At 36.8% G+C, this 18,938-nt stretch overlaps 1 protein-coding gene across 1 annotated transcript in view; it reads right to left on the bottom strand.

Annotated features, from left to right (window-relative positions):
- Window positions 1-18,938, bottom strand: part of LOC129758233 (serine proteinase stubble) — a 617,997-nt gene that overhangs the window by 7,051 nt on the left and 592,008 nt on the right. The window contains exon 14 of the mRNA XM_055755703.1: window positions 5,542-5,691. Within this exon, the coding sequence (XP_055611678.1) occupies window positions 5,542-5,691 (150 nt within the window). The remainder of the gene's footprint in view (window positions 1-5,541; window positions 5,692-18,938) is intronic.

The following is an 18,938-nucleotide window of genomic DNA, read 5'->3' as shown; positions in this document are numbered from 1 at the left end:
TCTCTCTCATCCCCCACTGTACATCCCAATGATAATGGGAATAATGTTTCATTATAAACATGTGATTGGCTTGTGAACTTTATTAGCAAAAAGCTCACACACAGTCTTCCAAAGCCCCTATCACGATTTGAATCCACTGATGCTTTTGCACTTCGCTCAAGAGGAACCTTTCTACTCTCGCTCTAACAACAAAATCGAGCTGCAAGCCGCCGACGGCTGGATGTGCAAGACTTCCTGTTCTTTTCCCCAATACCTCTAAACAGACTCGTATGGTCAAAAAATTAAATTAAACACCAATACCAATATAACAGAAACGAAACCTAAACGTTTTCTCACGTACAAAACGTACAAACATCCCAAAACAAGCTCAAACTGTATGGAAATAATGGAATCAATCAGTTCAGCTATTCGAATTCATATGAAGAAGAATGTGTAATCAGCCAGTATTTAGTGTGAATCGGGCATACTCAATTTAGCTGAAAAAAATACGTTTATCAAGACTAAAATATGGAACGGGCTCACCATATGCAATCATTCATTTGGAATTGCAACTATCCGCAACGACCACAAGTACAGCATGCGATAATGCTCTCCGGCTTGCAAGAGACTTGTAGTAAACCTGCGCACACCACCACCATAACGTCGTCCTCGCCAACTCGCCTATGATTCTGCCATTCACGATTAGCCTCTCTTCTCTCTCTCACGTACTGACTACACTTCAACGACCAATGTCTAACGATTCAACACACATACATTCAATGCTTCCACTAGTCAAGCCGAACTCGAAGCGTGCTTCATATTTTTTCGCCATGTTTCATTTTTCGGCAATCGATTTGGGCCATATTTTTCAATTTTCACAATTATTCACTAGGCCCTTCACAATAGGTTTTTTCTACACTTTTTTTGATTGGTTCGGACAAGTTCAATCGAAACTCGCTTCTACTGACTATCCCAAACCGCCGTCGGTCCTGCCTGCCGCCAGCTGCGCACGGAGCAAACACTTTAAACCAACCGTCCCTGTCAGGATCTCACGAGCAACTCTGTTCAAGTAAATATTTTTTACTCAGCATATAATTTTCTTATTAATCATTCTCAAATTGTTTTCATCATTAAAACATTCTCATAACTGGATTGCGAATTTTATTATTCGATTTTGTGGTTAAATGTGTAAGAACACGAAATAATTGATTAACGTATTTAATCTCCTTTAGATTTTTATTTGATTTTTTTAAATGATTGCTGATCTGAATCTGTGTTTTGATCATTTAATATCTATTCTGAATTTATGTTCTCAAATGCTACTTTTCCAATATGCAGAAAAAGCTTTTCACAAACGTTTTCGAATTTAACATTTGAACTGATAAAATTTTTATTCTATGTTTAAAATTATAATCTACATAGGATTTTGATTTTTTAAACACTTTAAAACTCTTGATTCTACGGTAAAATAAAAAAATATCTTGTAATCAAGATACACATTCGAAACTTCCTACTGTTAAAAAAAGTCCTAAATAAATAAACAAACAAACCTTCGACACATTCAATGAAAACAATTTTTTTTTTGTATTTTGCAGATATGAAATTGAGATACATATTTACATTAAATATGAATTGAAAATTTGCAATTCCTGCTTTTTCTTTGATTGTAACTTTGATTCTTAAATTTGTATTTGAATTTCATTTACGATTTGTTTCTCTAATCATGATTCGAAACTATAATTTTATTTTGATACATTGATTCTTAGTTAAATCTGATAATAGATTTAGAATTTACTCTTGAATTATTGTACATAAATTTCTGTATATCTATGGTATTTGATTTCAAGTTGGTTGTTTTTTTTTTAAATGTTGGTTTCTAAACTGGAAATCTTGTTATTTCTCTGGGATGACATGTAAAAAAAATTCATATGGATTCAAGAGGCCCCTCCGAGACAAATGGCTCAGGACTCCCCGATGTTTTAATCCAGCTATGATATAAGTAATTAGTAAATATACAAAAAAATAACGAATAAGCTTTAAGAACTGTTCAAAAGTGCCGTTTAAAGCCTACGTGATGTTAGAACTTTTATCTAAATACACCAAGATGGGACATTCACACTTTTAGGAGTGACCACGACTTTATCTTCTGAAAATATATAAATAGGCAAAATTATGGGTGGAAAACAAGGAGGGTCAGAGTACTACCGATTTGAACTGATATTTATAAATGTTGGTTTAACTTCCACAAAAGAAGAACTGACAGAAATTTGCAAAGACTTTTCCAAATAGCAAACAATTTAATGAGCTTTCTGTGCCGGAGATTTATAGCGGATTTTGTATTCTGCTGAAAGAAAATTACTCAAATGATAAAGACATATGGCTATTGAATATTCTGGAAAGGAAATTCAGACTTATCTCCCTTAAACCTTATTTTTGGCAAAAAATCAAATAAGCTTTAAGCTTTAAGTAATTATGAAACTTACAACTTTTGTACTACGAAAGCACAAAATAAAATTGTTTTTATTTTAACAAAAATTGCATAATTACAGGGGCTATGTTACTGTACTTTTAGTACTTTTTTGGTTGAAGATTTTACACTCTTAAACTATTTTATCTTAACTTTGAAAATTATTTAGACTGACGCATAACTATATTTTTCAAATATTCTATGTTCAAATTTTGCGACATAGATAATTCAAGTTAAATAAAAGGTAAATATTGAACATATGTTCCGAATTGCTGTCGTTGTTCCCAACTTCGCTTTAAGACAGGGTCTATGTTTCGTCATGCCTACTTAACTTAAGTTTTTTTTCTTTTAAAAATTATCCAGAATGATGAGAACTTGTAGAACCCACTGCCAATCATTTTTTAGATCGAACAACGCAAGGACCATGGATTTCTGAGGCTACCAAATTGATAACACTAGTTTACAAAATTAAAAAAAAATCGTGAACTTTATTGATCGACCAGTATTATTAAGGTGAAATCGAGCGCTGAATCTGAAAATGAAATTCAAAACAATCTCAGTAGAACAGTTTTTGAGTTATGCTCCAAATATGAAATTTTGGAAAATTAAAAAAAGTACTTCACTTAGATTCAAATATCTCGGCCTGCGTAACATTAATGTGAATTTTATTTTTTACATACTAAAGGTGAATAAATTTGCTATCAATCACCTGAACTTCATTTTTATGTATGATCAAGACTATTGTTGATATTAGTGACTTTATGATAGACAAAATTATAAAAAACGCATTTTTTTAGAGAAAGTTTTGTCTTAGTGAAAGTTTTCAACTCGATGGTTACATTTAAAAAATCTGATTTTCTATTGACCTTCATTATCAATTCAAAACGAAGATTTCAAGTGATTATTTATCAAAATTTGTTGAAATTGAAGAAGTTATGGTTAATTTACCATTACAGTAATTTTCGCATTTTTGAATAACTTAACGAATCGCAATGTACTAATCATAGTATAGGAAGATTTAAACATGGTAAATCTCACTCGCTCTAAGTCAAAATTAATTCTTAGCTTACCCGAAGGTCACATGCCAAATTTTAGATAGATCTTACCATAGGGAGGGGTTGCTGGGATCTTAAACGTGAATTGGATGTTAAGATATTTTTCTCGGAATGAGCAGAAAATACTGGTTTTCACAAAAAACTTTTTTTCTTCACTAGCCGATCGTTTTTTATGAACAATTTTCATAGAGCTCAAATTAAGACAAAAATTCACTCGATGACTGCAACCCGATTGGACTTGAAACAAAAAAGTTTTTGCGGTTCAAAGATTGTATTTTACGCATTGTGTTTTATACGAGATTTCTCGGCCAAAATATAATTTTTGAACCGCAATAACTTTTTTATTTCAAGTTCCATCGGGTTACAGTTATCGAATGCAAAAATTTGTTTCAATTTAGACTTTAAGAAAATATTTCATAAACAGCGATCGGTTAGTGAAGAAAAAAAGTTTTTGTGAAAAACCAGTATTTTTTGCTCATTCCAAGAAAAATACCTTAAAATCCAATTCACGTTTAAGATTCCAGCAACCCCTCCCTATGGTCAGATTTATCTAAAATTTGGCATGTGACCTTCGGGTAAGCTAAAAATTAATTTTGACTTAGAGCGAGTGAGCCTACCATGTTTAAATCTTCCTATACTATGATTAGTACATTGCGAATCGTTAAGTTATTCAAAAATGCGAAAATTACTGTAATGGTAAATTAACCATAACTTCTTCAATTTTCAACCGATTTTTATAAATAAACTCTTGAAATCTTCGTTTTGAATTGATAATTAAGGTCAATAGAAAATCAGATTTTTTAAATGTTACCATCGAGGTGAAAACTTTTACTAAAACAAAATTTCCTCTAAAAAAATGCGTTTTTTATCATTTTGTCTATCATAAAGTCACTAATATCAACAATAATCTTGATCATACATAAAAATGAAGTTCAGGTGATCGATAGCAAATTTATTCACCTTTAATATGCAAAAAATAAAATTCACATTAATGTTACGTTGACCGACATATTTGAATCTAAGTGAAGAACTTTTTTAATTTTCCAAAACTTCATATTTGGAGCATAATTCAAAAACTGTTCTACTGAGATTTTTTTTGAATTTCATTTTCGGATTCGGCGCTCAATTTCTCATTAAAAATGATCTTCAGTTTACCTAGTTAAAAAATGTTGTAAACTAGTGTCATTATTCGAAAACACAGTGCTAGAAATTCCTATAAGTGCACACACATTTTTGTGGGTTTATTCTCATTGGATAAATCTTGTAGAAAACAATGTAAAAGCACCGAAAATCCGGATACAACCTGACGGTGGACCACAAAAACAGATGAAATTTCAATTTTGAAAAAAATCGCGCAAAGTAGTCAACTTTGAACAATTCCAGTAAATTCAATGTTTGTTGCATCAAAAATCTAAGGACAACAAAATGTTAGAATAAGAATAAATTTCAAAAACTCTACCACAGCTCAAACAGTTTGTACTAGCAATCGAATGAAAAGTAGGTTTTTCAGACCACTTTTTTATCTTTTTTTGACCCTTTCATTGAAAAAAAATTAAAAAAAAACATGTCTTGGCTTCATGATGTAGACATTAACTTCAGCTTTCATATGCATAAGGCAAATATATGAATAATATATGAACTACAGCAGTTTTCCTGAGGCATGTTTTTTTTTATTTTTTTTTCTTTCATTCTGAATAACGAGAAAGCTAGTAGCTTTAGCAATATATAATGTTCTAAACATATTTTACTGACATTACAAGGTTTCTATTGATATAAGTTTTATATGAAATTCATAATAATTCAAACGACTTAGATAGATTTTACTTTTGGAGTGTCATATTGACACCATAAGTCGGAAAAGGGAGTTTTTTCCTGTCCAGGCTTCCAAGGTTCGTCCATAAAAAAAAGTAAAGATGCAATATTAAAGAACTTTATATCTTTATATTTATATAGTCTTTATAGCCTTTGTTATCTCGAGATGAAAAAAAATCACCTCAATACGGAATTCATTCTGATATTTCTACACTGTCACAATCTTACCTGCAGTGGTCCTCCGGAATCGCCCTGGCAGGAATCTTGTCCGCCAGTTTCGTGCCCTGCACACAGGAAAATGTCCGGAATAAACTCGTGCCGGCCAGCCCGCAGGAACATCATTTTGCATCGGTCGTTGCTGACGATTGGCACCGAAACCTGAAAAATGAGAAAAAAAGAAACGAAAAACAATCAGTCGGAAAAGTGGAAAACCAATCCAATTAGAAAACAGTCAGAGCAAGGGCGTTTCGTTGTTGGTTTTCCAACTGTTGATGATGATGATGACAGCAGAAGGGAGCAGACCTTCACTCATTTGGGAAGGAAGTTCTATAAATAATCATAAGATAAACAGTTCAGCTGGAAGATGTCTTTGGCGTGAAGATTGAAATCGTTTTGAGGAAAATGACGGTTGAATGATTCGGTATTTTATTGTTTCCGTTCCGAAGAAGTAGAGATAGGTGATTGGAAATGGTCGAATCAATTTTGAATTTGTATTTCTGGATAAAATCGGAATTTAAAGCCTATAAGCCAGATAACTCACTGATGTTGCTTATATTTGCCAATACATTTTGCTTATGCATGACTCGTTTGGTTTGTCCACCAGCCGTATAGTTTTTTTTTATTTTTATTTAGAGAAATCATTAGCGAGGTTTGATTAATGTAATAAACCTTCCTTTATATTACTTTATCGTACTCCAAGTGCCAATTCAAAAACACAAAATCTACCGTTATTAAGTCAACTTGAACATAATGGCCCCACCGAGGCATATTTGATTTCCATATTATCAATCAAAGCTAATTTTCGACTGTTGGTAGGGCCCCGGAGCGCCGACCCGGTGAATAATATTGCTTCATCTTCAGCCAGATACATCGCATGCCCTATTGAGACTCTAAGTGAGCTGAAAAATGACTTTGCGATAGAGATTTTCGCCAATTTCCATTATTCCCGACCGAAAATGATGCATACCCCACCATATTTCTCAACAACAGACAAGCTCCATCCATATCGGTTCGTTTCCTTCGTCATCGACAGACTGGATACAGGCTGGCTCGTATATCATCGCAAGAATCGTTCAGAGATTTCGACCGAGTATTCCCTTTTCGGAGTTGGAGCTGCTGGCTTGGGGAGTGTTTTTCTTGCTTTCTCGGCTTTCTGTGCATCATCCAACAGCTTCTTTCAAGTCGGATCGAATTTATTAGGTTGCCATCTAGCCATAACAAGATTCTCCACGTCGAAACGATACATCAATGTGGCACCACAGAACAGCAGGCAGACCCACTCTCGCTGGAAGCTTCTTTCTTCTTGGGGGAGTATAAGTTGTCACACTGCTTTATATGTACTCCTATAAGCTGAACTCCCACATCCCCGCGTAGAACGACTACGAACAAGCTCAAATCCCACTCTGGGGGCTTCTGCAAAATGGCAAGAATCTACACTTTGTCACCATCACCATCATCAGATGAAGCAGCTCGGTTGAGGTTTGCCGACTAAAACAGGACTTCCTCGCAAAGCTATTTCGCTAAGAAATTTGCCGGTCCTACTGCCGGATGAAGTTCGTCTAGATGGAGCGGTTTCTGTCACGTACGGAAGTCGACGGATTCTTTTCAGCCGGTTGTTTTATTCTTCATATTTTTTTTCTGGCGAATGTCAAACAGCTATTGGCTTCATGGCGGTTTTTTTTGGAGAATGTGTCGCCTTGTTTCACGATTTGCATAGGGCTGAATGTTTTGCAACTTGCTAGAAAGCGAAACTAACATCAACTGAGAACGCAGGAAGCAATACCGAAAAACAAATTACACATCATAAAAACATCAAAAAATGTCTACATTAGTAAGTTTTGCGGAAAATAAAACCAACTACAAAATCTGGGTACTATTCGAAAGGGATAAAAAATTCAGTTATTCTGAGACATTTCCAATCATAATAAACATTCCAGCAAACATTTATATATTCTCAACTATATGGAGACATATTTACGAATTGACTAAACTGCTATCCGATTGAACTTTTTTTGGGCAATGCTTGTCGTGAATAAATGATAGAAAATCACGCAATACCGACGTGTTTACGATAGTTTTTGAAAATGTCTTAACAGTTGATTTGGATTATTATTTCTATTACGATTTCATGTTAGCTGGGATATGGGTTGTAATCGAAAAAATTGCCCCAATTTCTTTTGTGAATGATTTTCGATTGCTTGGATGGAATGTTATGAAATATACAGCAAGATGTGTAAATAATGTTTACATAATGATACTAATAATAATAATAATAATAATAGTAATAATTACAAGACATATGTTGTGTAAACGCTGTAGGAGAAAAATATATCTTGACGGGTTTGCCTACAATTAAATGAGAAAATTTTGGGTTATTTTTTAAAATATTGACCATGAAAAAAATGAATCTGCGGAGGTGCTTACATTTGATAACAATGTGACTCAAAGAGTGTGAACATGGCGTCAGTGATGCTCAAAATTTATCATCTACAAGTTGAGACATTTTTACATACTGGTACTGTAAAAAATACACCCAAAAAAGAGGTTGAAAAAATTAACTAGCTAACTATGTGCCTAAAATGCACTCCTAAATGTGCATTGCACCATCAATGATATGATTACTTTCCCGGCTTAGAACTGTATTCGAAAAAAATGCTACACTTTGATTTGTGAATAGCTTTTTGTTGTTTGGATTATCCATTAGTCATATTGGAAACACTTCTCCAATGATTTTCAATCTGTTAAACTGACTACAATTCCAGTGAGTGCACTCTTCATCGATTCTAGAACAATAACGAATTGACGTTCTCTCTCACTTTTTTCGAAATGAATAAGCCATAATGACGCTTGAAATCCCTTAAATTACTACGCGATTCGTCAGTCCGGATCAATCACTGCGATGTAAAGTTCGATCGTCGCGAATGTAGTTCAACACTTTTTAATGCATGGGTGGATTTTGCTAAAATGTTCAGTGGAGCTACCTTGTCAAGTAATGTGTACGTGTACAAAAACTATTCGACCTGAATTTATGTGGTGAAGATCCATCAGTAGATCCATCAGTAGATCCATCAGTGAGCATTAATTTGAATAAAAGGGAAGATAGCAAAGACCATGGTTTTGAAATAACCGGAAAATGATTTTCAATTTAACAGTAAATTTCATCGTAGTATCTAAATATCCATCAACCGCATATTACTTTGAAATCACCATACATTTTTAAGTCATCGTGAAGTGTATCGTTAATTCAAAATGTTTCATAGTTGCCGAAAATGACAGAAGCACGATATCACAATAATTTTCTGGAGATTATTATTGTTGCATGTTACATTCACGGTATCGTGGACGATAATAATTATTGTATTAAAATTAAGCAGAGTGAAAAGCACCTGAACAAACTGGGTTGAATGCTCGTCAGAGATTGAAAAGTTTCATTTTCCTTACAAACTCGTTCTCCAAAAATCTGCAACAGTAGATGGCGTCACCAAAAAGCCTCATGGATGGTTTTGGATAGCTCAAGATACTCCGCCTCGCACGAAGACAACGCAACAGTTGCTTGCCGCTTCACATTCCATGATACAGCTCCTCCCATCATGATGAAAGCATAGCCAGTTGTCGATTTCCGGCTATCACGATCTCCTCCCCAATCCCCATCTTAGTATCCAACTAGATTACCACCTGCTCGGCTGTACTCAATACGGTTGGAAACGGTTCCCTTAAAATACTTGAATATCTTCTTCACAGCTTCCCAGTGTTGGCGATCAGGGTTACTGCAGAATTGGCTGACCTGATTCAAGGCGAAACTTATATCTGGCCTCATTGCTTGAGCCAAATACGTCAGGATACCAATAGCTTCCTTTTACGGAACCTCATTCATCTCCAATGTCGTCCATCGTGGTCGGGCACATCGTCTTGTCCAGCTTCGTACTTGGATCCATCGGAACCGAAACTGGGTGGCAGTTTCTCATGTTGAACTGCTGCAAGATGCTTTCCACGTACTGAGCCTGATCGATTCAAAGTTAACCATCAGTTCGGTCACGGGAAATTCACAATCCGAGAAAAAGTTAGACCTCTCTAAGATCCTTCATTTTGAACCGCTGACATAGAAATTCCTTCAGCTTCTTCTTCAGGCTCGGGTCGTTGGAAAAAAAAAGAAAATCATCAACGTAAACGGTGAAGAAAATCCTTTTTCCGCACGCCAGCTGGTAGTACAGGCAATTGTCCACCTTCGATTGCGATAAGCCAAACTCCTTCAATGCTCCATCCAGTTGTGCGTTACACACTCGTCCGGATTTCTTTAAACCATTAAGCGCCTTCTTGAGCAAACAGACCTTATTGCTTGTATCGCCGAACCCTTCCGGCTGATCCATGAAGATGACCTAATCTCCGAGACTTCCTTGTAGGTACGCACTCACAGCATCCATTTGTTCGATGTCCAAGTCGTGCTCCATTGTAAGTGCCAGCAGATATCGAATCGTCGAATATCGTTCAACATCGCACGGGCCTTTTCCAGAAGAGTGCGATTCATCCTCTCCGCAAACCCATTTTGCTGCGGAGTGTATGGGCAGGTTTTCTGGTGCTGTACTCCGTCCTTCTCGAAACTTTTCCGCATCTCTTCGTTGACGTACTCGGTTCTGTTGTCGGTTCTCAACACCTTCAGTTTTCGTCCAGTTTGCCGCTCGACTCTGGCCTTGAACCGTTCGAAGGCATCCTTCTCCTCGCTTTTCTTTCCAAAAAAATACAGGAACACCTACTTACTGGCGTCGTCTATGAAAATGATGACATACCGACTTCCACCAAGCGACGGGACTTCGATCGGGCCACACAAGCCTGAGTGCACCAGATCCAGCAAACCCTAGGCCTTGGAACCACTTGAAGGAAACGGATTTCGAGCATGCTTCCCTTCGATGTATGCCACACATTCGGGTATCGTTCCGGACCATCTCAACCGTCGACCATCGAATGCAGGTTTGTCATGTTCTTCTGACCGAGATGCCCTAAGCGTTTGTGCCACATTTTGCGCTTACCGTCAGCAACGAAGCATCTATCTTGCTATTGAGTCGGTTTAGCCCTTCTTGATGAGTTCCAGAAGTTATAATGTTGTCGCTCTTCTCACGAACGTCACAGCCTTCTGCGTCGAACAAAACCGTCAATCCTTTCTGGCCTATTTTGCTCACCAACAGTAGATTTGCTGCCAGTTCAGGAATCTGTAACACCTCTTGAATCTCGATAGGACCGTCGTTGACTTCCAGCTTGACGGAACCTTTGAACACAGACATCATTGAATCGTTGTTCGCTGTTCCGATCGGGTAGGAAAGAACTTGCTGCTTCACGAAACGGTCAGTCGAAAGCGACATGCATGCTGTCGCTCCAGACTCAACGTACCAATCGGACTCAACAACTTTGCCAATCGAAAACACGCTGCACATTGCCTTGCTGTTCGTCGTTTTCTGGGGACATTTCGCCTCATAGTGACCAGGTTTTCCGCAGATGAAACAACTGCCGTATTTCCTGCCATTATTCTTGCTGCCACGCCACTTTGATTTTTGTGCACTGAAAGCGCGCCATCAGCACCACTCGACTTCGATACTGTTTGAATTTTAACGTCTTGCAGTATCTTAGTCTTTACCGTATCCGCCGTCAGTGCTGCTCCCAAAGCCTCCAATCCCATGATCATCGGCTCGTAATTCGCAGGGAGTCCCATCAACAGCAAGGTCTCCAGCCACGAGTCATTTACTCGAAACCCAATCCCGGCGAGCTTATCGACAGTGGACATCAAACTATTGACATATGATTCCACGCTTCCGCATTCCTGTCGTTGCGATGTCAGTTTCCGCAGCAGACCGATTTTCGTCGTCAGACCGTCGTCCTGCAGCAGAAAGAGAAGCTCTTCGTAGCTTCTCCCAAGCTTCCTGTGCCGTTCATTAGACTGAGTCGATTTGGGGTCATTTTTAAATTTCTCAAACCCTGGGGTCTAAAAAGCTTCGTCTTGGTCCAAAACTCATCCATGATTTTTTGTAGAATTTTTAAGTAACGTTTACATGAGTAAATTTGAACTTTTAAGTTTGTATGGGAAAATTGAATATTTTGTACTAAGAAATCATCATCATTTTCGTTTCTTCTGTGGAACCAAGCCAGCTGATGATTTTTGTGCCAATTTATAAAATTCCTCAAGGAAATTTTCCGCTGAACAACTTTGTTGAAGACCGTAACTTCGTATCTTACTAGGCAAAAAAGTTATTAGTTGTTTAACAGGGGTATATCCTTTCGCATTGATAAACCATAAATTTGATGGAGATCACCGCATAGTGCCTTGCGAGGTATTGCATGACTACTTTGCATGCAATACATTGCAAGGCTCCAGCAGTGGTGTCAATTGAATTTATCGTTTATCAATGCGAAAAGACATACCCCTGTTAAACAGCTAATAATTTTTTTGTCTAATAAGATACGAAGTTACGGTCTTCAACAAAGTTGTTCAGCGGAAAATTTCCTTGAGGAATTTTAGAAATTTGCACAAAAATCATCAGCTGGCTTGGTTCCACAGAAGAAACAAAAATATGTTGATTTCTCAGTACAAAATATTCAATTTTCCCATACAAACTTAAAAGCTCAAATTTACTCATGTAAACGTTACTTAAAAATTCTACAAATAATCATGGATGAGTTTTGGACCAAGACGAAACTTTTAAGACCCCAGGGTTTGAGAAATTCAAAAATGACCCCAAATCGACTCAGTCTAGCCGTTCATGCGTCCTAAACTAGGCTGTAGTTCACCGACTCCAAACTCAGGCAAATTGTAGCGAGTGCTCTCAAGCTCACCTCCTCGTCGACATGTTGACCTTCTCCGGGACAAGCGTACCACGAGCCTTCACGAATTAATATCATTTTCATGCTGAACGCCCACGTTGAGTAATTCCCGCGACCTTTAAGTTTCTCCAGCGCCGGGAGACTGACTTGTCCGAGAACTAGAACGTTTCCGCCTGCGTGAGCTTGTGCATCATTTGAACCATCGCCAAATCCGCTGTTGATTTGCGAAGGATTTCAACCGCTCACTCCGCTTGCACCGCCTTGTGCTGCTGGACCGCTGGGAGAATCTCTTTCCAGAACCATGACTTCTTCAAAACTTCTTGCAGAATCTTCCGGGCTTAAATTATTCACCTGGGCTCATAACCAATTGAGCAGAGTGAAAAGCAGCTGAACCAACTTGATTGAATGCTCGTCAAAGATTGAAAAGTTTTATTTTCCTAACAAACTAGGTAACTAAGGATACAGTGGTTACTATGCTTCGCACCATAGGAGTCGCTGCTTACTACGTCCTAACAGTTAACCATACAATTCATGGTCTGTGAATATGGAAATCATGTTTTTTTTAAAGGTGTAGTCTTATTCGGGTGGACGTCGTGAAATGAATAAATGTACCAAAGACAATAAAAATATTATTGTCTATTTAACTTAGAAAGAGCCCAGAGTTCAACAATGGTAACAAAACCGAAAAATTGCAGTTTTTGATAAAAAAAAATCACCAAAACTGTTCCTGATAAAAAGTTATTGAAAATTTGAAATATTTCGATAATAACTAAAGGTAAATTGGTAAAATCTACCGATTGATCAGTAAAATTTACCAGAATTTCGGTAATATTTACGGGTATTTCGGTATAATCTACCGGTTGTTCGGGAAATATTACCGAATTTTCACAGCTTTCCGTTAAAAAAACGGTATTTTGGTTATATTTACAGATAGTTCGGTAATGATTACAGGTATTCCGGTAAACTCTACTGATTGTTTGGATTAACATATATCGCCGAGATTTTATAGTTTTTCGGTTAAACATTACCGGCCTTTCGGCAATAGTTACAGACATTTCGGTTCAACAATATCAATTGTTCGGTAATTTAACAGAAGATCTAAGATATGATTTGAAAATTATAGATTGATAGAAGAAAATTACAGGTGTTGAAATGAGCGGGTAGAAACTTTAAGATGCATTCTTAACTTTTGTTCAAGCACGGACCTACTATTTCAGAGTGTTAGAATCTTGTTATTCTTACCTTCTTCTATCCATCTAAAAAAATTAAAATCTTGAAATGTTCTCACTTAAAAGGTCGCAATATTTGACAGCTATCACTTCTCGGTTATGGAAACAATTACCGAACATTTTACCGATTTTGACATGTTAGGAATTTGGTAAAGTAATAACCGATCTCGGTAAATTTTGTTTACTGAGTAGGTCTAGCAAAGTTGACTCTCTGTTCTGGATGGATCTAGAAACTTGCCATTAGGCGAAAACTGTGGTGGAGCGATAAAAAGTAATATATACATATATTGATTTTCTTGAAGGCAGACACGAATGCCACAAGGATGGTAAAGTGTCGTAAGTTAAAAAAAAAATCTTGCCGAAGGAGGACAATCGGCCAAATTTGTCATACCTTCGACCAAATTAAAATTTATAAGTCATTTTGAGGGTCAAACTTCAGGAAACAGTAAATAGTTTCATAGTAAACATTATAGATGGCACATGTTGAGCCCAAAAATTAAAGTCAAAAATCTCCTCTATTGGACGCTCTTTCAAAACCCACTTGACAGAATGTCACAAAATTTACACTTGTACACTTACTAAGCTGCTCACTGAAAATTTCATTCAGCCATGCATTTAAAAATTATCGCTTATAATTGCTGCAGGCGTTCACATCTTATTCCTATGACGTTGAAATATTGGGAACTCATGATTGGAGTAAAGGCTGAATTTTGGGTGAAGGATTTAAAATCGGGGGTCAGAAAACGAGATCAGTATCTGGTACCCTTAGATGTCAGACCAAATGAAAATCCTGAATCAGAATCCAGGATTATAGAATCAAGAATCGAGTATTCTATATCCGGAGCCTTGACCTTGATCAGGATCCATGGTCATGATTCAGGATGAGCAACAGAATCCGATAGCTGCTTGTGAAAATTAAAGTCATATTCAGATCCTTGATTCAGAGCCATGATCTGAAATTTTGAACCAGTTTTACGATGAGATACGAATTTATAATCGAGGTTCAGAGAAGGATCAAATTCTGTGATCTATAATTATTCAGTTAAGAGTCAAGATCTAAGATTTTTCATGATAAAAAATAGATTTTGATTGTGTTCTTTTAATCCTTAAAAGGTCTAGAACTTTTGATTTTTTCTTCAGCCCTTCTTGAAAATAAAACCTTTTACGATTATAAATATAGGTACGGTTTTAGCAAACAGTAAAAATATAGAGCAAGTTTTCTTCGAACCATGTAATAAAAATAATCTTCATAAGGGTTTAAAGACATTCGATCACACTTTTATTAGCTTATAAACAAGTCGTCCTGAAAACTTTTCCAAGCTGCAGGTATCTGAATTATGTCCTCGTCAACGCCCTCGTGCTGCTGCTGTTCCTTGGCTTGGGCACTTAATCATCGGGCTATGTTAAACCGGCTTTATCACGAAGGCTCCCATTAATGATGATCGTCACCAGGGGAGAGTAACTTTCGTTTTCGAAAACGTGCCAATATTGATTTCCAATTATGTAAATCTTCCACCCCCACGGGACTTGCCCTTCCCCTTTTTGGTCATATCGGTGTTGTGCTGTTCTTCCGAGAGTGCTAACTCTCTTAGAATCTACGAGTAGGTTTATACAGATACACACCGATTGATTGATTGCACCGGAGATTTATTTCCATTTGCAAATCGCCCAGTCAGGCGTATCACCTTTTGCTCAAAGCTAGGGCGAACAGCCAAAGTGGAAAACTTTGTTTGAGACCATTCAAGTGCTTTCGGTGCTTCCGCGGAACGTCGGAAAAAAAGCGCCCAGAATTTTGCGATCCAGGGATTTCGCGTTAAAATTGGTTTTCAATTATTTTCCCGAAAACAGTTTTCTATTGTGTTGCCGTGAAACTTTATCGAAAGCATCGGAGCGTGTTCTTTTTTTTTCTATCCGAAAAGCTAAACAAGAGTTAACGAATTGGCCAATATGTCTTTTTGTTCCCATTGGAGCGATTCCGAGAGCTTTTTCACTCGATTAGGCGGAAAATTGAAATTTAACTGAACTCGCTTCCCGAGAAATTGTGGGAAAGGGTTCGGTTTAAATTGAAAAATCGACCCTCTTTTCAATCGTTGGTTCTTTTTTACAAAAGCAACTTTTAGGATTCGTAGCACTCAGAAGCAAGCAAGACAACCAAAATTATGTGGCAAATTAATTTAATTTTCAAAAGACTTTAGCTGTAATGTGCCTCATTATATATTCCGGAAAAGAAAAAAAAATCCTGCAACCATAAAGTTATGTGACAGAAAAATAATTTAAAAAAAAACGGCTTTGAGATCGGCGAAAAAGGATACCGACAGCAAGAAAAAAGTTTGGTCTAGCACCATTTAATCGCCTCGGGTGTTGAAGCATTTGGTCGGAAAATCATTGGATGGGAAGGTTCCAGCCCACAATTTCTTCTTTCACGCGTCTGCGAGCTCCAAAACTCATTACTGTAATCCGCCTCACAGACGTAGGGGAAATTTGTAAAGGATCGGTAAAATTATTAGAACACTGTTAATTACTGGGGCTGCTTCTGCTTTATGTCAGAAGGGAGCGCACAAAATTGGGCTTCTTCGTGGAAGATTTTATTCCCCAAGATATTGCGCCATGATCAAAAGGAATCAATCATTGAACTTGGTTAGCAGCCTAATAATTATCTTTCCCGAAATAAGCTGGCTGAATACTTCAAGCAGTGTGTTCAAGTTACTTTAAATAATAATAAAATACATACATTAATTTCAACATTTTCGAAACATCCTACCAAAGTGATGGATTATTGATTGGGTTAACATTCGCGAGAGTCTAATTTTAATCGTAATAATATAGCTGGTTGAATCAATTTTTCACGGTCGCCATGGACGAAAAGGGGTCACTATACAAAAATCAATTCAGTGACCAATATTTTCATGGTTCCTTTTCTATAGATACAGGCTTTGTCAACCAAGCAAAGTTTTATAAAAGTGTTTTATTTATTTTTCTGTTTCAAACATATTTTATACTATATTTAAGGTGTATCAAATAGCAAAAGCTACTTTCGATATCGATTCGAAATTTTCCATTCAATAGACCAGGCGCCATTCTCGAAATGAGTTTCGATTCTTTCTCTGATGAATTCATTCATCAGAACGGTGTGTGGAACCTTCACACACAAGCTCGTTGTATGGCACGGAATGTGCTAATGGATTGATCGCTTTCCGGCAATCGATACACCCGGAAGAACAAAAGTACCTACTGAATACAACTAAAAAGCCATTGCTCCATTTCAGCAGCGAAGCGACGCGTTTAGTGATTTGTTGTTGGTAGAATCGTATTTGCTTGCGGAAACCGTCTGGTGCCTGTCGAGTCGTTGTTGATTTTGCCCCATAAATGGAAACCCAGCTTCCGCGATAAATGGGGACTGTGGATGTGAGTGGGTGAATGGGGGCATGTGTGTGTTTTTCCTTTCTTGAGGAGGCAGCCGTGTTAGGAAATGACGTATGAGTTCTGAGGCTGCCTTTCACCAGAACCGAAAGTTTCAGGAATCGAAAAAAAAAAAACAAAAATATTCACTTTATTTCGTTTATGGCTTCGTTTATGTGCTCATGAATTGCGGTTCTTATGAAAGTATATTCCATAAATTAACTTTCATAGCGTCTTGATGAGCTTGAAAATCCAAGTAGGAACAACTTCTTTTTTTCCATGGAACGGAGGGTTCATATAATTATCTAATGTCAATTTGATAAGACGATTGACTTAATTTTTTCATGTTACGAAATGTCTTTTCCTGTAGGGAGAAAAAAAATTATTTCATTTTGGATTCACCAATTTTTTATTTAAAAAAAACATTCCATTCCATGTATAGCTGCGGTTTGGATTCCATGCTTATCACCTGAATCTGTGTATCATCAAAGATATGTTCGTCGCTTTCGGCTTACGGAAATCAGAAGATTTTTTTCGAAAACAAAGGATCCATAACAGAAACAAAAATATTTTCCACTAACCCTTTACAAACTGTAAATTGGGTTTCCATTTGGATCTGTCATATTCAATTCCTGTTCTTGTCATGTGAAGACAAAAATAATATTAAAAAACCCAAACCATAATTCCCAGAAGGAGAGTTTATGCTGTCTCATCTCTTGGGATAAAATAGCCGGTGGAATTTTCACGTTCACTGAGCCCCTAGTAAAGGTCTATCTTCGGTAGCCACCATATGATTGCGAAGGAATTCTTTAATTGAAATGGGTTAAAATGCTCAATCTACTAGACATTGACAAATATTTCTTCTTTTTTAAATGTCCGAGCGTAGTTCTCATTTTTTTCATTTTGTTTGGAGTTTTATCTAGGTGATTTGCCAATCGTTGCACAGCTAAGCACATGATTTTGGTTTTTATGCTGTATTTTAGTCATTTCAACCGAATTCACTCGATTTTTTTGTCGATTACACTCATACAGGATTGGTCAACGAGATCAAAGAGTTCAAGTGTTTAATAAAAGTGACATAAAAATTTAAAAAATCATTTGAAACAGCTTGTCTGTGCCTACACAGGCAAATTTTATGTCGTGCCTTATGTTGTCCGATTTTTTCCAATGGTTGCACATTTTAAAAACCTTCTTAAGGCTCAGCCGCCATGTGAACAAAGAGGCTGATATTCGTTACGAAAGCTGATTAAGAGAACTTCAAGTTCAATTGAAATCCATTTTCAAGACGTCCTCTTTTAAGAGAGTCTTCAATATAAACCGGCTAATGCACAATGGGAAAATTCGGACCCAAAATCGAAAAAAAAACACGAAACTGCCGGTTTGAGAGTCAGGAATAACATTTATCACATGTGAAATTTTCTTAGAAACCCCAATCTGACGCTGAATTTAACCGCAGCCATCTAAGTGAAGTGTTATTTGACCACATTTGAGCAGTATTGAGTTTTTTTTTCTTTATAATTATGGCCTATTAACATTAAATTTTGTGTCATTGAAATTCCATAGAATGAACTGAAAGGCAGTAAATAGGCACTTTCAAAACTTTTTTGAAAAAGTGCTTCTTTACTGGTGAAAGGATAGAAGGATGCGATCTGTGCTAACCAAAGCCCCCCCCCCCCCCCCCCCCGCTCCCCTTTACCCCTATGAAGGAGATGTGATTTTATAGAATAATTGCCTAAGGACACACTTGAAAGTCGATCTATTTTTACATAATGAATGTAAATTTTAAGCTTAAAAATGTACTCAATCACACCCAAAGTTTCAGATCGTTCGTTTGATTAATTGAGTATATATTTTCAAAAATTTAATTTATTTTGAATATCTTTTTCATGAAAGCGTTATTATTAGTAATGAATGTAATCTCTGTAGCATTTCATCAATCTTCAAGAAACATTCATCTCAGATTTAAGTCTT

The sequence above is a fragment of the Uranotaenia lowii genome, chromosome 3, assembly GCF_029784155.1.
Source record: "Uranotaenia lowii strain MFRU-FL chromosome 3, ASM2978415v1, whole genome shotgun sequence".
Lineage (NCBI taxonomy): Eukaryota > Metazoa > Arthropoda > Insecta > Diptera > Culicidae > Uranotaenia > Uranotaenia lowii.
The sequence above is the reverse complement of the archived record's forward strand: the minus strand, read 5'-3'. Positions and strand labels throughout refer to the sequence as shown.